We start from the raw sequence: 16,348 nt of genomic DNA, 5'->3' as shown, positions 1-16,348 counted from the left end.
CTTGGGCCAAAAGCACTTTTTAATTGTCTGAAGGCTCTGTTGGTGGTGGGGTGAACAGAAGGGTTGTGACTGACCCTTTTCTCCTCCCGGGGACTCCAACAAAGCAGCACGTGGGGAAACCATCGTCCCTTATGATGTACCAGCCTTGCCGTAACACTTCTCCGTCCTTCCCGGCAGGCAGCCCCATCACACCCAACTACATTGACAACTCCACTTCCAGCATAGCTCCCTGGTGCACGTGCAACGCCAGTGGCAACCGGCAGGAAGAGTGTGAGAGCTTCCTGCATCTCTTCACTGACAACATTTGTCTCCGTGAGTATCACCCCTGGTACATCGCTGCTCCTGCAGCATCACCTGCAAGCTGGTCAGGCTGCTTGTGCTGAGAATATGAACGATAGAACCCCAGCCTGGTTTGGGTTGAAGGGACCTCAAAGCTCATTCAGTTCCAACCCCTGCCATGGGCAGGGACACCTTCCACTAGAGCAGCTTGCTCCAAGCCCCTGTGTCCAACCTGGCCTTGAACACTGCCAGGGATGGAGCATTCACAGCTTCCCTGGGCAATCCATTCCAGTGCCTCACCACCCTCACAGGAAAGAACTTCTTCCTTATACCCAATCTAAACTTCCCCTGTTTCAGTTTTAACCCGTTACCCCTTGTCCTATCACTGCAGTCCCTAATGAAGAGTCCCTCCCCAGCATCCCCACAGGCCCCCTTCAGACACTGGAAGCTGCTCTGAGGTCTCCACGCAGCTTCTCTTCTCCAGGCTGAACAGCCCCAACTTTCTCAGCCTGTCTTCATACAGGAGGTGCTCCAGCCCCTGATCATCCTCGTGGCCTCCTCTCGACTCCCTCCAATACTTCCATGTCCTTCTTTTGTTGGGAAGGATGAAAACACCTTGGTCCTCAAGTTGATAGGTGTTCAGCTCCCTGTTCTTTCAACAAAGCAGCTCTTAAGACAAGGCATGCATTTGGCTGATGCAGCCAGAGGAGGCTGGAGAAGGGATATGTGTGCTTCTCCTTGGAAACATTGCCCTGACAAGACTTTTCTCCATCTCTTCCTCACACAAAGAAAACGCCATTCTGGCCTTTGGCAATGGGACCTACCTGAACGCAGCCATGGCCCCATCCATCCCCCCCACCACACAGATGTACAAGCAGGAGCAAAATGCCAACAGAGCCGTGGCCACCCTCAGAGAGAATATCTTCGACCACCTCCAGCCCACCAAGGTAGGAGAGGGCATGGCCCTAAGACCTGCTTGGCTGTGTCTATACCTCCTCCGTGCCCTCCAGCCATCCTCAGCTCTGTCTTCCACCTGTATCATATCAGTTATGTACAGACATTCACCTCCTGAAGTCCTTGATTCACCCTCTTCTTCATACCCTCACATATTCTTCCCCAACATCAAGCACAGGGCAACATGTTCGTATCCCTGACTCTGCCCTCCTGCCTGTTGGTCACCTTCTCTTTTCTTTTATAGATGCTACAGAGAGATATATTGAGTTTTGCTTATAAGTACTGGGACATCCATGGGCTTTTCAGGAGTGTAGAAGGGAGCCAGGACCACTCCACTCATTTGGCTCCTCACCTTCCTGCAGGGCTTCAGATAAGCATTTCAGCTGCCTGGGACACAGGTTCCTCCCTTGTTAGATGAGGATACTGGAGGTCATAATGTAGAGGTTTAACTGCCTGAGGCTTGCAGATGAAATATTCTGGCCATCAGCAAATTGTTCGTATCAAAATGATATGAAATTTAAATTATTTCAAACCAAACGACAGATGAATTTACTGACGGTGGCAGCAGTAGGCATTAAATACCTCATTTTTGAATAAAATCACACCGACCTTGGTTTGTCACCCACCAGAGTGATTTTCAGATTGAATTATTTCACTGTTGAATAATTACCAGTGACCCTGATTTGCTGAACCTTCAGGTAACAGAAGCTGTCAGGTAACTAGACTCCAAGGGCTGAGCGTGGACCTTGTGCTGGGCTTAGTGGATCCCTTCAGAGAGCTTCCACACACAGGGCTTTTGAATCCCATTCCCTGTTTCTTTTGCTGGGGAATCCCTCGATTCATGTCCCACCAGTCTGTTTTCATGGAGCAGCAGGTTGGGAGCGTAAAAATATGGCATCAGCTTCCTTCCTTTGCTAATTTTCAGGGCATTGGTGGCCATGCGCAGCACAGGCAGACTTTCACCAGGTTATACGTATATCCTATACAAACATGTCTCTTCCCCTTTCCCTTCCCCTTCCCTTTCCTTTCCTTCCCTTTCCTTCCTTCCTTCCTCCCTCCCTTCCTCTTCCATTTCCTCTTTCTCTTCCTCTTCCTCTTTTTCTTTCTCTTCCTCTTCCTCTCTTTCTCTTTCTCTTCTCTTTCTCTTCTCTTTCTCTTTCTCTCTCTTTTTCTCTTTCTCTTTCTCTTCCTCTTCCTCTCTTTCTTTCTCTTTTTCTCCCTCTCTTTCTCTTCTCTTTCTCTTTCTTTCTCTTTCTCTTTCTCTTTCTCTTTCTCTTTCTCTTTCTCTTTCTCTTTCTCTTTCTCTTTCTCTTTCTCTTTCTCTTTCTCTTCCTCTCTTTCTCTTTTTCTCCTTCTCTTTCTCTTTCTTCTCTTTCTCTTTCTCTCTTTCTCTTCCTTTTTCTCTTCCTCTTCCTCTTTCTCTTTTCCGTTCTCTTCCTTTTCCTCTTTCTCTTCATCTTTCTCTTTTTCTTTCTCTTCCTCTTCCTCTTTCTCTCTTTCTTTCTCTTTTTCTCCTTCTCTTTCTCTCTCTTTCTCTTCCTCTTCCTCTCTTTCTTTCTCTTTCTCTTTCTCTTTCTCTTTCTCTTTCTCTTTCTCTTTCTCTTTCTCTTTCTCTTTCTCTTTCTCTTTCTCTTTCTCTTTCTCTTTCTCTTTCTTCTCTTTCTCTCTCTCTTTTTCTTCCTCTTCCTCGCTTTCTTTCTCTTTCTTTTTCTCCTTCTCTTTCTCTTTCTTCTCTTTCTCTTTCTTTCTTTCTCTTTCTTTTTCTCTTCCTCTTCCTTTTCCTTTTTCTCTTTTCTATTCTCTACCTTTTCCTCTTTCTCTTTCTCTTTCTCTTTCTCTTTCTCTTTCTCTTTCTCTTTCTCTTTCTCTTTCTCTTTCTCTTTCTCTTTCTCTTTCTCTCTTTCTCTTTCTCTTTCTCTTTCTCTCTCTCTTTTTCTTCCTCTTCCTCTCTTTCTTTCTCTTTCTTTTTCTCCTTCTCTTTCTTTCTTTCTTTCTCTTTCTTTTTTCTCTTCCTCTTCCTTTTCCTCTTTCTCTTTTCTGTTCTCTTCCTTTTCCTCTTTCTCTTCATCTTTCTCTTTCTCTTCCTCTTTCTCTCTTTCTCTTTTTCTCCTTCTCTTTCTCTCTCTTTCTCTTCCTCTTTTCCCCTTCCTCCTCCTCTTCCTTCTCCTTCTCTTCCTCTTTCAGGTGGCCGGAGAGGAGAGGCTCCTGCGGGGCTCCACTCGTCTGTCATCAGGGACCTCCAGCGCAGCAGCTCCCTCCCTCTGGGCAGCCTCTCCACTGCAGATGTGGCTTCTCCTGGCTCTCTCCGAGCTGAGCCTCTTTGCAATGTGAAGCAGGGCGGGCACACGCCAGGCACAGACTCGCTTTGTGTTGGTTTCTTTACAAAACAACCAGAAACTCGTTTGGGGAGAGGGGGTGGGAGGAGGGAGGGGATGGGAAGGAGACGTGAGCGTGTGGGCATCCCTTCCTCCTCCTCATCCGTCTGCCACTTGATTTGGTTTTATACAATCAGCATCGTCGACAGCCAGCTCATGCTTGGGCCTGGCCACCTTTCCACCCCATGGCTTGGTGGTCTCTCCAGCTCTCTGTGGATGGGGTTGGAGCCATGGACAATTAATTCCCTTGGAAAAGGTGAAGGAGAGAGTTGAGCCAAGAAATGAGATCTGCAAAGGAAATGCTTTTGCCTGCCCCAGCCAAGGGGGGAAAGACTTGATGGATGAGCTGTCCAGAGGTTTCCTGTAGCCCTGACTCACACTGGGGGGCTCTTGACAGCACACGTCAAGCAACGTGGAGTTCAGACTGTCTCCAGGGTTGCTCAGGACACAAAGGGCATCCCAACTGGTTCAGACTGAAACCAGAGCACCAGTGAGAAGGTGGTTGGTTCTGTTGACCAGAGAGGATCCTGAAGCACCTTTGGGTTGGACCAAGAAACCACACCAAGAACTGGCTTGAAACCATGGCCAGAGTGCAACCAGCATGCACCTCCAAGCTGTCACCTACCCCTTGGGCCCTCCTTTTTAGAGAAACATGTGTCATGTATTGGTGGTGTTCAGGAAGAAACACGTGTGTCGCGTTGCGTTCGCTTCCCTCGCGCCCCAACCCTTGCATCGCTGCTCACTGGTCCTGTAAAGTGTCTGGGGGAGGTATTTTTCTGTCACATCCAAACAACCAGAGGCCAATGTTGTCCCACTCCCGAGCTAACCTTTCTCCACGAGGGATGAATACGTGAGCCCATGGGCAGGACTCGATGTGAGCCCAATGTAACCCATTCTCACATGCTACCTGTGCATCCTCCAGTCCTGCAGAGACAGAGGTTCTTAAGTCAGGATTTTATTAGTTCTCCTAGGAAGAGATAGGATGGAAAAGGTTTGCCAGATAGCACCCAGGGGATGTAAATACCCAGCCAGTTTGTGAGAAGGCCAAGTCATGAATCATTTCATGGGTAGAGAGTGGATTTCTACGGTTCTCCTCCTTTCATTGCTGGCAGAGGCAATCACTTGTATCCAGGTTATCAGGTGAAGGACATTGCCTCTTGACAAGTCGTATTTACTAAGCTGAGAGGCCATTTAAGTACAGGTTGATGAAGCGACCCATTCCACTGAGCTGCAGCCAGAGCCCAGCTGGAGGGTGAGGACAAGCATCCCCCTGGTCTCTCAGGGCACAGGGAGGCAGATACATGATTTTGGGCTACCTGAGCACTGGGGTCTTCTGTCTAGGAGATGAGCTGAGGACCCCCAGTGCCTTCTTGCAGGGGTTAACCCCTCACGAGATCAAGCCAAGAAAGAAGATGGTAAGGAAGGGTGAGAAGGTTTTCCAGGATAAAAGCTTACCCAGGCTGACCACCATGGAAGGCACAGGAATAGCTTCAGATTTATCCAGAGTATTTGGGCCTGGGCTTTGAAGGAGCCTGTTTATTCCTTGATTTGCATTCCTCAAGGAACATCATTAGTTCCTTAGCATTTGGATCCATAGAAAGGCTTAGAGCAGCTGATGCAGCAACATCCAGCACTTCTTATTCCCATTCGCTGCAGAACACTTTCCATCATTTATTGCTTCTGCTTTTGCTGAGAAACTGCAGCAGCTTTCTTGGGTTTTGGTCACTTGGTTTTGAACACCTGTGGATGTGTGAAACATGCCCAGAAATCCTTCTGGCTGCATCCCATCCAAAGTTCTGCTCCTCAACGTCCTATGGCCTGTAGGACCCGGTTGTCTTAATCCAGGGCTGTGCAAAGGAACGTCAGTTCCTAGATTCATGGAATTGTTTAGGTTGGAAAACACCTTTAAGATCACTGAGTCCAACAGTTAACCTGCCAAGATCCAAGTCTTGCGCGCAGGGTGCCAAGTCACACTCTGAACTGAAACCTGGATGTGAGATCTCCGCTGCCAAGAGGCTCACCCAGAGCAGAAACGCAGGCAGGGAGGCAGTGCTGCGGGCAGGAGAGCCCCTCACCTCCCTTCCCAGTGCCATAGCCGTGCTCTGAGTGTGAACATCTCCCTTTTATCCAGGACATCAGTGTCCTCTGTCAGATCACGGAGCCATTTCTGCTCCAAGTGACACGACTACAAGCTGCAGCTCTGCAAAGCTGGTGTCTGCTGAGCCACAGGTGAGAAAGGGGTTAAACCCTGATGCTCAGCCCTTCAAAGGCAAGGAACTACCTCAACATCACGAGGTCATGATGTGAATTGCCTTCTCCTGCCTCTTTCCTTCCAAGCCCTGTGGTCATGCCCTGCTCTTCTACACATCCATCTCCACCAGCCTTGAATGTCTCTGTGTAGGATGGGCATGAAGTGTCAGCTGCTTTCCAGGAGTACCCACTCAGGGCTCCACTCCTGTGCCTCTCGTAACTCACTGCTGGTGATGCTGAAATGACACTTGGCCATTTCCTTCTCCGACTGATTGGCACCCAGCAGAGACAGACTTCTAGAGGGTGGTCAGGATGACAACCCCACTTCAGGTCTCTCTTTGGACTGTGAAAAATACACGTGGGGAATCATACTCAGAGACTAGAGAGGATGGAGGAGACCTCCAGAGGTTACCTGGTCCATTACCATGTCCCACATCAGGACCAACGGTCTGTTGATGTTTTATGGCAGATTTATCTTAACTGATTTTTAACGATTTCAATGAAACACATCACCCTCATCATCATCTTCCCCGGGTTTATAACTTGCTTTAAAGACTCCTTAGGATATTAGTTGTCTCCAAGCATCACAGGCTAACGAGCCCCTCAATTCCCATAGTGGTGTCTTCTCAAGCCCTCAGTTATGGAAGGATGGCAAACCAACAGCTAAAAGTGACAGCCAGCTGCCATGGATCATATCAGAGCCATTGCATGAGAAACTCAAACCCCACAGCAGGGATCTACTGGGATCCCTGCACAAACTGTAGTGAGTTAATGTCAATAGGTGTCTGTGAGAGGGGTTTCCTCCTTATGCCCTTGGTTGAGGGACCTCAAATCATCTGTAGAGATGAGGGTGTAGGTCTCAAAGTGTCCTGAGCCTTTGCCCCGTGCTGTGATTTGGACACAGCATCCTTCAAGCACTGTCTTAGGCCAAGTCCTGCACACTGGGCTCTGGGGATGCTCTGAGGTGAAGTAAGGCACAGAGTACTGAGCCTCTCATCCAGCAGGAAGGAGCCAGGGGGTTGGGATGGGCACTCACATCACACAGAATTAAAGCCAGCGATAATCCCCAAGCCTGCATGACTTTTTATGGGTCATTTCACCCCTTTTGCCACCATTTAACGTCAATTCCCCCTCCAGGCCCAGTCATGAATCACACTCTGTGACAGAAGGATGGCTTTCGAGCAGTCCCGTTGGAGGAAGGAAACCCGAGTACATTCCTCCCCATTTCAGACACGTGCGTGCACGGGCCCCTTCTTTTCCCTGCTGAAAAGTCAGTCATTTTCTGGGATGAAATTCCATCTCTGCTGAACCCCGTGACGTGAACCACGGATCTTCATTTTGAAGTCTCCTGAGTCACCACCAACGTCAGAGCAGCTGCTCGTAAAGGCAAAGGATTGGGAAAGCCGAAAGAGAGGAAAGGACACAATACTTTTAGGGATTACTCCGTACCTGGGGACTTCCATAAGCACAAAGAAGAGTCACGTGGGACAAGTAATAAGAACCAAACCAGCCACCAAACTCTGGGGTTTTTTTTGGCTGCTCAGCACAGTTCCCAATGGTTTGGCATCCCCAAAGCCCATGGAATGTTGTGTGCTTGTACAAATACCACATCATCATCAAAGCCAGAGCATGAGCAGGGAGGGAGACACCGTGGTGGGGAGCTGGTTTCGGAGCAATAACCCCATGGGTACCAGGGTGATGCTGAAGGCTGCGTGTGTGTGTGTATACACATGCACATAGGGAGGGTGGTTGATGTCTGCCTGTACTACTGGGGTATAACTTGTACTTATCTCTTCTGTACATGTCAATATTCAAATATATCCATGAATAAAGCACACATGCATTTTCCTGAGCCCTTTGCTCCTGTCTGTGATGCTGGGATGTCCCTGCATGCATGTCCCGGTCTCATGCTGTAAGGGTAGCTGGAAGGAATAAGGGGATGTCCTGGGCTGGGTAGCAGAGCTGTGGGATTCAAATGCCCTGTGCTTGGCTAGAAACCCAGCTCTGATGCGATGCCTCCTGGCAATAAGGGGCAGCAGGGGAAAACCCAACTGTTCTCAGATGGACAGACATCAGTGCCACCTGGGAATGGGACATGGACCCTTGTGAGTCCTGGGGTTGCTGAGGCGCTGGCACAGGGTGCCCAGAGAAGCTGTGGCTGCCCCATCCCTGGCAGTGCTCAAGGCCAGGTTGGACACAGGGGCTTGGAGCAAGCTGCTCTAGTGGAAGGGGTCCCTGCCCACGGCAGGGGTTGGAGCTGGAGGAGCTTTAAGGTCCCTTCCAACCCAAACCAGTCTGGGGTTCTGTGTAGCAGGGATGGCAATAATTGCACCCACAATTAGGGGCACTTGGACCTCTAGTGCTGAGACACCATCATACACCCTGGGTGGGTGGCAATAACTGGGGTGGCTGGTGCTGCATCCTCCTGCAGGGCGCAGGAGGAGGGAGCTGGAGGAGGAGGGAGGTGATGGTTGATGCCAGCTGGGGAGGCTTCTGCTCGTGCCATGCACATCTGTGAGTTATTTTTGGCAACTCAGAAAAACCCCATAAAATCACAGGCAAATTGATTAGAGGCAAATTGAATGTTTTCCTGCCAATTTTGGGTGGGGGAAAAAAAAAAGACTCTAGAAAGCAAATGTATATAAAATTTATATTAAAAAAGCAATTGAAATTCAAGTTGTTTCCTAAACACAAAGTGAGCTCAAGGTCAAACCCAGCAACGTTGCACCCATGTTTGTCTCTATACCTGCATGAAGCAGCCTGATGGGGGCAAAGCCTGAGGGTTACGGCCAGCGCTGGGACCTCGTCAAAGCCAGCTCCTTCCCCACAGTTCTTGGGATGTTTCGGTGGATGGGGTTTTGCTGACACAATGGAGAATTCCCTGGGAAATTCCAGCTGGCTGGACCTGGAATACGCTGCAGGTCTGATGGGTTTTCCCTGCTTCCTGGCAGGCGGCTGCTCAACCAAGGTCAGCCCCCGGAAAGCTGCTGTGGGATGGTCCAGGGCCTGATGGAGAAGGGGTTGACAGCAGCTCATGGGTTGCAGGGGGGAACCTGGCCTTGAAGGAGACCTTGGGACTCTCATGGTCGTAGAGCCTGTCCTGGCTCCTGCAGGCTTTGTGTGCTGGTTTGATGGACACAGGGCAAAGCTGGTTAGAGCATCCCTGCTCTGGGTCATCGCAACTGGCTTTATGCAAGGCTGGCATCACCCTAAAGATAGGGTGAAGAGATTTTGGACCAGGAGCACCACCAATAGCTAAAGGGAGCTTTCCCTGACCCCCACTTCTATCACATCTCTGAGTATGGTTTTTGAGGGCGCTGCCTGTGCCCACAGGAAAACTGAGCCCCGCTCCCTCTTCCAACCAGACATCGTACAGGTGAGGCCCTCAGTGCCATGGGTTAGTGGTGGCCTTGGCTGTGCTGGCGTAGGATTTGGGCTTGATGATCTTAAAGGTCTTTTCCAACCTGGTTGATTCTATGATTACCAGACAGGGACAAACACTGAAGCAAGAGCAGGTGAAGTGATTTACCCTAATCCCCACAGAAAACACCCCACAACCTGTGTAGCCCCAAGGATGGAGAAGAGCCCGGGGTATCTGTCTGCAGACAGGACCTGATGGCGACCAACGACCCTCACCACACCACAACCGCAGGCTCAGCACGAGGCAAACCCTGCAGCTGATGTCCAAGCGCTGTGAGGGGACGTTCGCAGCAGAAACAACAACTTCCCATCCGTTATCTCCATGCTCATGTGCTGGTAGGGCTGGATGCACCTCGTTTTGGTTGTTAAAATGTTGGCATTCAGTGCCAAGCACAGGAACAGTGGCTCTTTGCCCAAGGGAAGCGCTGCAGAATCAGCTCCGACATCAAAAATGTTCAAAGCACTTTGGGTTTTCTTCGTCTAAGGAGAAGTGGGAATGATTTCTGGTAGGAGCAGGGATCCCAGGGAACGTGACAATGGAATTCCTGCCAGGCCCGCTGCCGGAGGCACAGTGAGGATGCAGGCTGGAAAGGTGAGCTGGTAAAACACTGAGGGGGCTGCCGGCAGTGGATGGGGAAACGTGGACACCAGGGTCATAGAATCATGGAATAGTTTGGGTTGGAAGGGAACTTCAAAGCTCATCCAGTCCAATCCCCCTGCAATGAGCAGGAGCACCTTCAACTAAACCAATTAGATCCATGCTCTCCTTCAAGACCCCATCCCAATGTGGTCTGCTGTCACGGTCCAAACCTACCCACTAAACCTCTGCTTCCATATTAAATTCAGGGGATAGCATGAGGATCAGGATGCATTAAATCCCCCCCGTCTCGTGGCATCACTGATCACCACTAACATGGGGTGAGACCAGAACCAGCCCCAGTCCTGCAGGCTATGGGCTTAGGGAGCTGTGACCCCAGCTCCTTGCCAGCAGCAGGGAAATAAAGAGCAGTAAGTTGTTATCCTCCCTGTTAGAGCCAGAGGGGCCACAGGTGCTTTTGGCAGTGCAATATGGGCTCAATTCCTTGCAGATGTGGCTTCTGAGAGGGGCACGAGGTCTGAGTGGGGATTTAGCAACACAGAAAAGGGGAAGGAAGGGTCTGATTGTGCATCTCAGGGTGGTTTGAGCATTGAATGTTTGAACCATCAAGGCCAGGTTGGATCCAGGGGCTTGGAGCAAGCTGCTCTAGTGGAAGGGGTCCCTGCCCGTGGCAGGGGTTGGAGCTGGAGGAGCTTTAAGGTCCCCTCCAACACAAAGCATTCCATGATTCTGTGGCCTTGCTTTTGTCTGGGGGAAGATTTTATCACCCAAGAGTTATGCAAAACCTCACCTTGGGGCTCCTTGGGTAAAGAGAAGCAGCACCCAGCCTCTGCTCCAGGCTTTCTGTTAGAGTGGTTGGGTTAAATTGGTGGCTTTGTAAAAAGACTTAAAACTGCCTCCCCTCTTCCCATAAATAACTGATATTTAAGTCTTGTGGGAAGAAAAGCTGCACAGCAAATACTTTACTGGTTACTCACCCAACCACGTTCATCAGCGACGGGATGACAGCAAAGAGCATCATCCTGGATGCACACAGAGCCTTGGAGAGCCTCCACGCAACCTTCCATTCCTTCCCTGCAAACCTCATTCCTTTGCTGCAACACAAGAAGAAAACATCAGAGCAGAGATGGAACCTCTGCATCTCATCCCACTGTCCAAAATGAGTTTACACCGGCTGTAACACCACTACCCCCTGCCCTCTTCATTTCAAGTCTGGACACACCACGCTGTGCTTGCAGGCTGGCATGCTGGGCTCGGCTCGGCAGCAACCGGGCTTCTGCATCCAAGTTTAACGCCATGGGATGAAGCAGCACAATGGTCCTTGGAGACGGCGGTGACTGAAACCTTCATGGCTCATAAAAGCCAGGTTCAACCCTGCTTCATCTCAGTGCTGCTTAATTCCAGAGCTGGAGAGAGCCATAAAAATAAATGGAGAACAACGGGTTGTGTCTCAGCAGGGATGCGCTTCGGGATGCCAGGGAGGGGTGGCAGAGGAGAGGTCACCTCCGGCATCACGCTCCAGCTTTCCTGTGTGTCTCAAACACCAGCTGGCACCAACAGGCGATAAGGAGGCAGTATCATCAGTGAAGCTCTTTGGAGAGACAGGCTTCCGGGATGTCAGATTTCCCTCCCTGGGTTCCAAGGAAGGAGCCGTTTAGTGGGAAAATTCGTAGTGAGTGAGCTGAGATTGTGCATTTCGATTGGGTTTATTCAAACACTGAATGCAGAAGCCCTGAGCGCGGGGGCAGTGACACAGCAAACCAGATAAACACAGATTCATAGAGTCATGGGTGGGAAGGGACCTTCAAGCTCCTCCAGCTCCAACCCCTGCCACGGTCAGGGACCCCTTCCACTAGAGCAGCTTGCTCCAAGCCCCTGTGTCCAACCTGGCCTTGAACACTGCCAGGGATGGGGCAGCCACAGCTTCTCTGGGCACCCTGTGCCAGCGCCTCAGCACCCTCCCAGGGAAGAGCTTCTGCCTAAGAGCTCAGCTCAGTCTCCCCTCAGGCAGGTTCAAGCCATTCCCCTTGGCCTGGCCCTACAGGCCCTTGTCCCAAGCCCCTCTCCAGCTTTCCTGCAGCCCCTTTAGGCACTGGAGCTGCTCTCAGGTCTCCCCTTCAGGAGCCTTCTCTTGTCCAGGCTGCCCCAGCCCAGCTCTCTCAGCCTGGCTCCAGAGCAGAGCTGCTCCAGCCCTCGCAGCATCTCCATGGCCTCCTCTGGCCTTGCTCCAACAGCTCCACGTCCCTCTTGTGCTGTATCCTGACAGCAAGGACTCACAACCCCAGCGCTGCCGAGGTTGGAGCATCCTTCCCTTTGCTTTAAGAAAGAACGAGAAGACAAAAGCAGAGGAAACAGAAATTTAACCAGGTCATCTACTTTTTATTTCAGAGGAAAGATTTGCGTTATTTCCTTTGATTTATGTACACGGACTTCACATTTTTTGTATTTAAAATGCACAGACCTCCCAAGAATTTCCTCCTTCCTGCTTTAAATCGGCTGTTATTTTACAATACAAAAAAATTATACCAAAACCTGCAGTCCTAAATGTGTGTCTGCATAACACCCCCAATCCCCGGCCAGGAAATAGTTTACAATGCTTGCTCGTATTTACATGTGAATGCAAGAAACGCTGAATTATACATATTAACAAACTAAGCTCAACTCGGAACACAGATAAGAATCATCAATAATTACAGAACAAAGGGGAAATAATCCAGAATACAATTAATTCAAGGATTTTGGTGTAAAGAACAGTTACTGTGCACAAATCCGAGTCATAGAAAACTCTTGTTTTTTATTCTTTTTTTGTTTTCTTAAAAAGAAAAAAAAAGAAATGGGCTGACATTTGTTACACTCCACTATTCTTTATTCGTCTTCTTTCTTCTGGTGAGGTTTGTGGAACCAATGATAAATGGAGAGGAAATGCCTAAGGAATCATAGTACCTGGAAGACGCACACAAATAGAGCGTGTGTAGTGTTAGAATGAAGGAATAAACTGAACAAAACCTGCCCTGGTGCAGAAGCAGAAGAACCAGCCTCAGCACTGGGATCCTAGCAGGGGAAACTCATCCGGTTTAAACAGCCATCAACAGAAAAAGGGGGAATTTCAGTTAAATTGCCACCAAGATGCCCAAAACTGAGGTTCCGTCCCTTCGCTCCTGCATCCCTGAGTGCTCGCGCGTCTTCCAGCGGCACCTTCCCATGTCAAACACGCACAATTTCCTCTCCCAACCTGCAGCTCAGCTCATGAGGCTCTGAAATCCCACCCCCATCCCTCCCCTGCCCCTATGGCATTCCCAAATGAAGAGAAAAAGCAGGAAAAGAAGAGCCATCCGCAGGTGATGCAGAGTTGGATGGATGAGGGTAAGAGTTGCTCCTGGCATGCAGGGTCTGTTCTTTGCTCACAAGCTCAGTGCTGCCAAATCCCTGTTTGCAGGGAAAGGGTTGGATGGATGCTCCATCCCCAACTTGGGTAGCATGGAAAAGGGAACGCAGCTGCTGACACTGGGAGCAGTCAAGGACGGAGAATCAGCAGCATCTTTGCTGCACTGGGCTTTTGGTGGGTTATGGGAGAAGCCTGAGGTTTAAGAGAAGGCATTTCATCAGAAGTTCCTTTCATCTTATTTAGTTCCTAGCAAGCTGAACTGCCATTTGAAAACCATACCATAAACCCAGTTTAATGATGTTTATGAGCAATATTTACCGTATAAACTACCCCATAGGAAGCATGTATCTGCCAACGGGGGCCGTCATGCTTTTCTGGTACCATACCATCTCACTTTGGTACACTACACACTGTAACTTCATGCTAATCACAGGCATTATCCCATCATGTAGAGCTTTATTTTGGCAATTCCAATACAGCACATTTTAAACCCAGGGAGGGTGGCAACAACTCAAAACTTGTGTCCCATAAATCTTCTTGCATCCAACATACTGACCCGCATTGGGGCAGAGCCACTGTCGCTGATGCTACAACAGGCCAGAGGGAATTCTGGGCTAAAGAAAAGGGAAAATGGTGAACAATGATGAAATATGTGTTATTTGGAGCTTTCCACAAAAAAAGGGCTACAGTATTTCTGAGGTTTTATGGGTTTTCTTTTAAAGGCTGCTTTCAATGAATAGAACTGGAGGGTTGAGACCTTGATGGCTGAATTTCAGGCAGTTATAAACGCTTGAGAAGAGTGATTCTGAACGGAAATCACTGGCACAATCTTAATGGTAGAGGCTCAAACTGCTGACTTAATTCTCCAAGTAATGACTCCTTTAAGTACATTTATTACTTGTCTTCAAGAGTTGGGGTTTTTTCTCCCCTTTTCAAACAGAAGAGCTGTATTTTGCTTCGCTTATACACTTAAGTGAACTGCATTTGAATACATAAAAGTCAAGTTATGCCTCCCTGTTTTATACTGCAAGATAGCGCGACTATAATTTGACGTTTCTTTAAAGCTCTGGGAAGTTACCTAATACTGATCAGATGAAGAAGTTATTAAGACAAACCTCATACATCATTTAAAATGCATCAAAAATACATTCAATAGGTTTTCTTCTGGTTTATGTACACTTTAAATCTTCCACTGCTCTGCACGCTACTGTATACGTTATGTACAAGTGCAAAACCGGTGTGTTATTTGTCATCTATTTACAGATTCTCCCATGAAATAAGGTTGTTCTTTCCCCCAGCACCACCTCCAAAAGAACTGAACCCACAAATCCTTCACTTCTCATACTGGCCTGGTGATAAAGCACCGGCAGGTCTCTTTCCCCCATCCATCCCACCTTTGTCTCTATTTTACCTTTCAAGTTGGGATGAAAACTGTTTGCAGCAGACACGTGTGAGAGTTCTCTTTCCCCCTCATCAGTATGGAGATGAGACGCAGAGCAGAGCTGCATCCTAAAGGAGCCGTTTCGTTTCCTTTATATAAATAAGTCTTGTTCCTCCATTTACATCATTTGGTTCTCCTAAACCAAAAAAGTTTGATCATTTCTTTGCTTCTCTTTCCACGATCTGACACTTGGTAGCTACAGTTCTGGGCACATTCCAGCATTAAGACCCAGCTCTCCAGGAGGGGGAAATCACCCACCAAACCCACATTTAAGTCTTTCTGTAATGTAAGAATACATCACCCCTCTAGGCCCATTGATCTGAAAGCTGTGTCTGTCCAGCAAAACCCAAGCAATGACTTTAAGCACTTGCTTAAGCGCTGTTCTACCTACGGAGACTTAAGCACAAAAGCTTGGGGTGGCAGTTCTGCTCCCAAAGCAGCACTAGAGAAGCAAGAAGCCATCTCTGAACATGAGGATGTGCATCACGACATGTAAAGGAGTAACAGGGAAGGGATTTTAGTCCAGTATCATTTCTCTAGTTCAGGTTATCACTATACACACAGGGAGTTAGAAAATACTTTCAGGAGATGAATCTGTCTGAGGTAATCTGTGCATCAGTTAAAACTTCAATTGCCTAAACCCCTTCATCCTAAGAGACAAAGCTCACCCCTTCCCCTCCCATAAGTTCTTTTCCCCAGAGGGCATTTAAACTTCCAGTTTAGAAAAGGATGCATTTTATTTATATATATATATCTATACACACACACACATATATATATATAAAAAAATGCATTTTTTTCCACAATATCTTGTTTTTCTGCAGTCCTCTTGTATTTGTTAAATGACACATTCAATCAGAACTGTAACCCACCACAGTCTTTAAACCAGCAGCCTTTTACCCCATCACTGCCCCCTGGACACGCACAACCATTCACATCTTTATTGCGATGCCGCCGCGCTCCAAAGAGCTTCTTCAAAATACATGGTTAAATAACCCCCAAACAAAGCAAAAATGAGTGCCTGATATGTGATTGATCACCAAAACATGCACACAAAATAAGATGCAGCTCCTTGGGTTTCATTCTGGGAAAGGATGCTACCTGGCCAGAAGATTCGAGAGCACTTCCCTTCGCTCCTCTCCATGGGTCCTCTCTTCATTTCATAAATACCTGATGTTCTCATCAGATACCATGACCTGAATGAAACCACATTTACTGCTATTGAGCAATAATTACAACCCCTCATTTGGCACCTTCCCTTAACATCTTCCTACCAGCTTCAGCAGCACAACCTCGTGCGAGCTGGCTCCAGCACTGCGCCACATTCCGGAGTCAAGGGAGACATCGGACAGCAGCAGGCACAGACTGAGGTGTTAAGTCCAACCCTGAGGCTCAAAACACGAAACCCAACCCGTCAGACTACTTCAGATGGTTTGACACATCCTCTCAAAGCTAAGCCTTCTCTTTGCTGGTTGTAAGTGCCTTCCTTTCACCAACAAGCCACCTCCTTCAGCGTCCTAGAGCTCAACCCCAATGGGGAATATCAGTAACTGACCTTATCAGTAACTGACCTTGTAGAACTCACACCCGTGGCCAAACGAAGCTTAAAGTGCTTTTTCACTTCATCCTCAAATGATCTGGCACCC

General features: G+C 48.5%; 1 protein-coding gene across 2 annotated transcripts in view; it reads left to right on the top strand.

The window, feature by feature from the left end:
- GFRA4 (GDNF family receptor alpha 4) overlaps nucleotides 1-7,710 on the top strand; it is a 77,213-nt gene extending 69,503 nt beyond the window's left edge. The window contains exons 6-9 of one of the 2 annotated variants that reach the window (XR_009965116.1): nucleotides 178-312; nucleotides 1,069-1,226; nucleotides 3,418-4,386; nucleotides 4,449-7,710. Coding sequence is in view for 1 of the 2 variants with exons in the window: in XM_062619984.1 (XP_062475968.1) it covers nucleotides 178-312; nucleotides 1,069-1,226; nucleotides 3,418-3,564 (440 nt within the window). In the remaining variant the exon portion in view is untranslated. Of the gene's footprint in view, nucleotides 1-177; nucleotides 313-1,068; nucleotides 1,227-3,417 lie in introns of both variants that reach the window. The other variant, XM_062619984.1, reaches the window with a different exon arrangement.
- The last annotated feature ends 8,638 nt before the right edge of the window (nucleotides 7,711-16,348 follow it).

The sequence above is a fragment of the Pezoporus occidentalis genome, unplaced genomic scaffold, assembly GCF_034315485.1.
Source record: "Pezoporus occidentalis ecotype Australia unplaced genomic scaffold, CSIRO_AGI_Poc_V1 ctg217, whole genome shotgun sequence".
Classification (NCBI taxonomy): Eukaryota; Metazoa; Chordata; class Aves; order Psittaciformes; family Psittacidae; genus Pezoporus; species Pezoporus occidentalis.
This window is presented reverse-complemented; position numbering and strand designations above follow the sequence as displayed.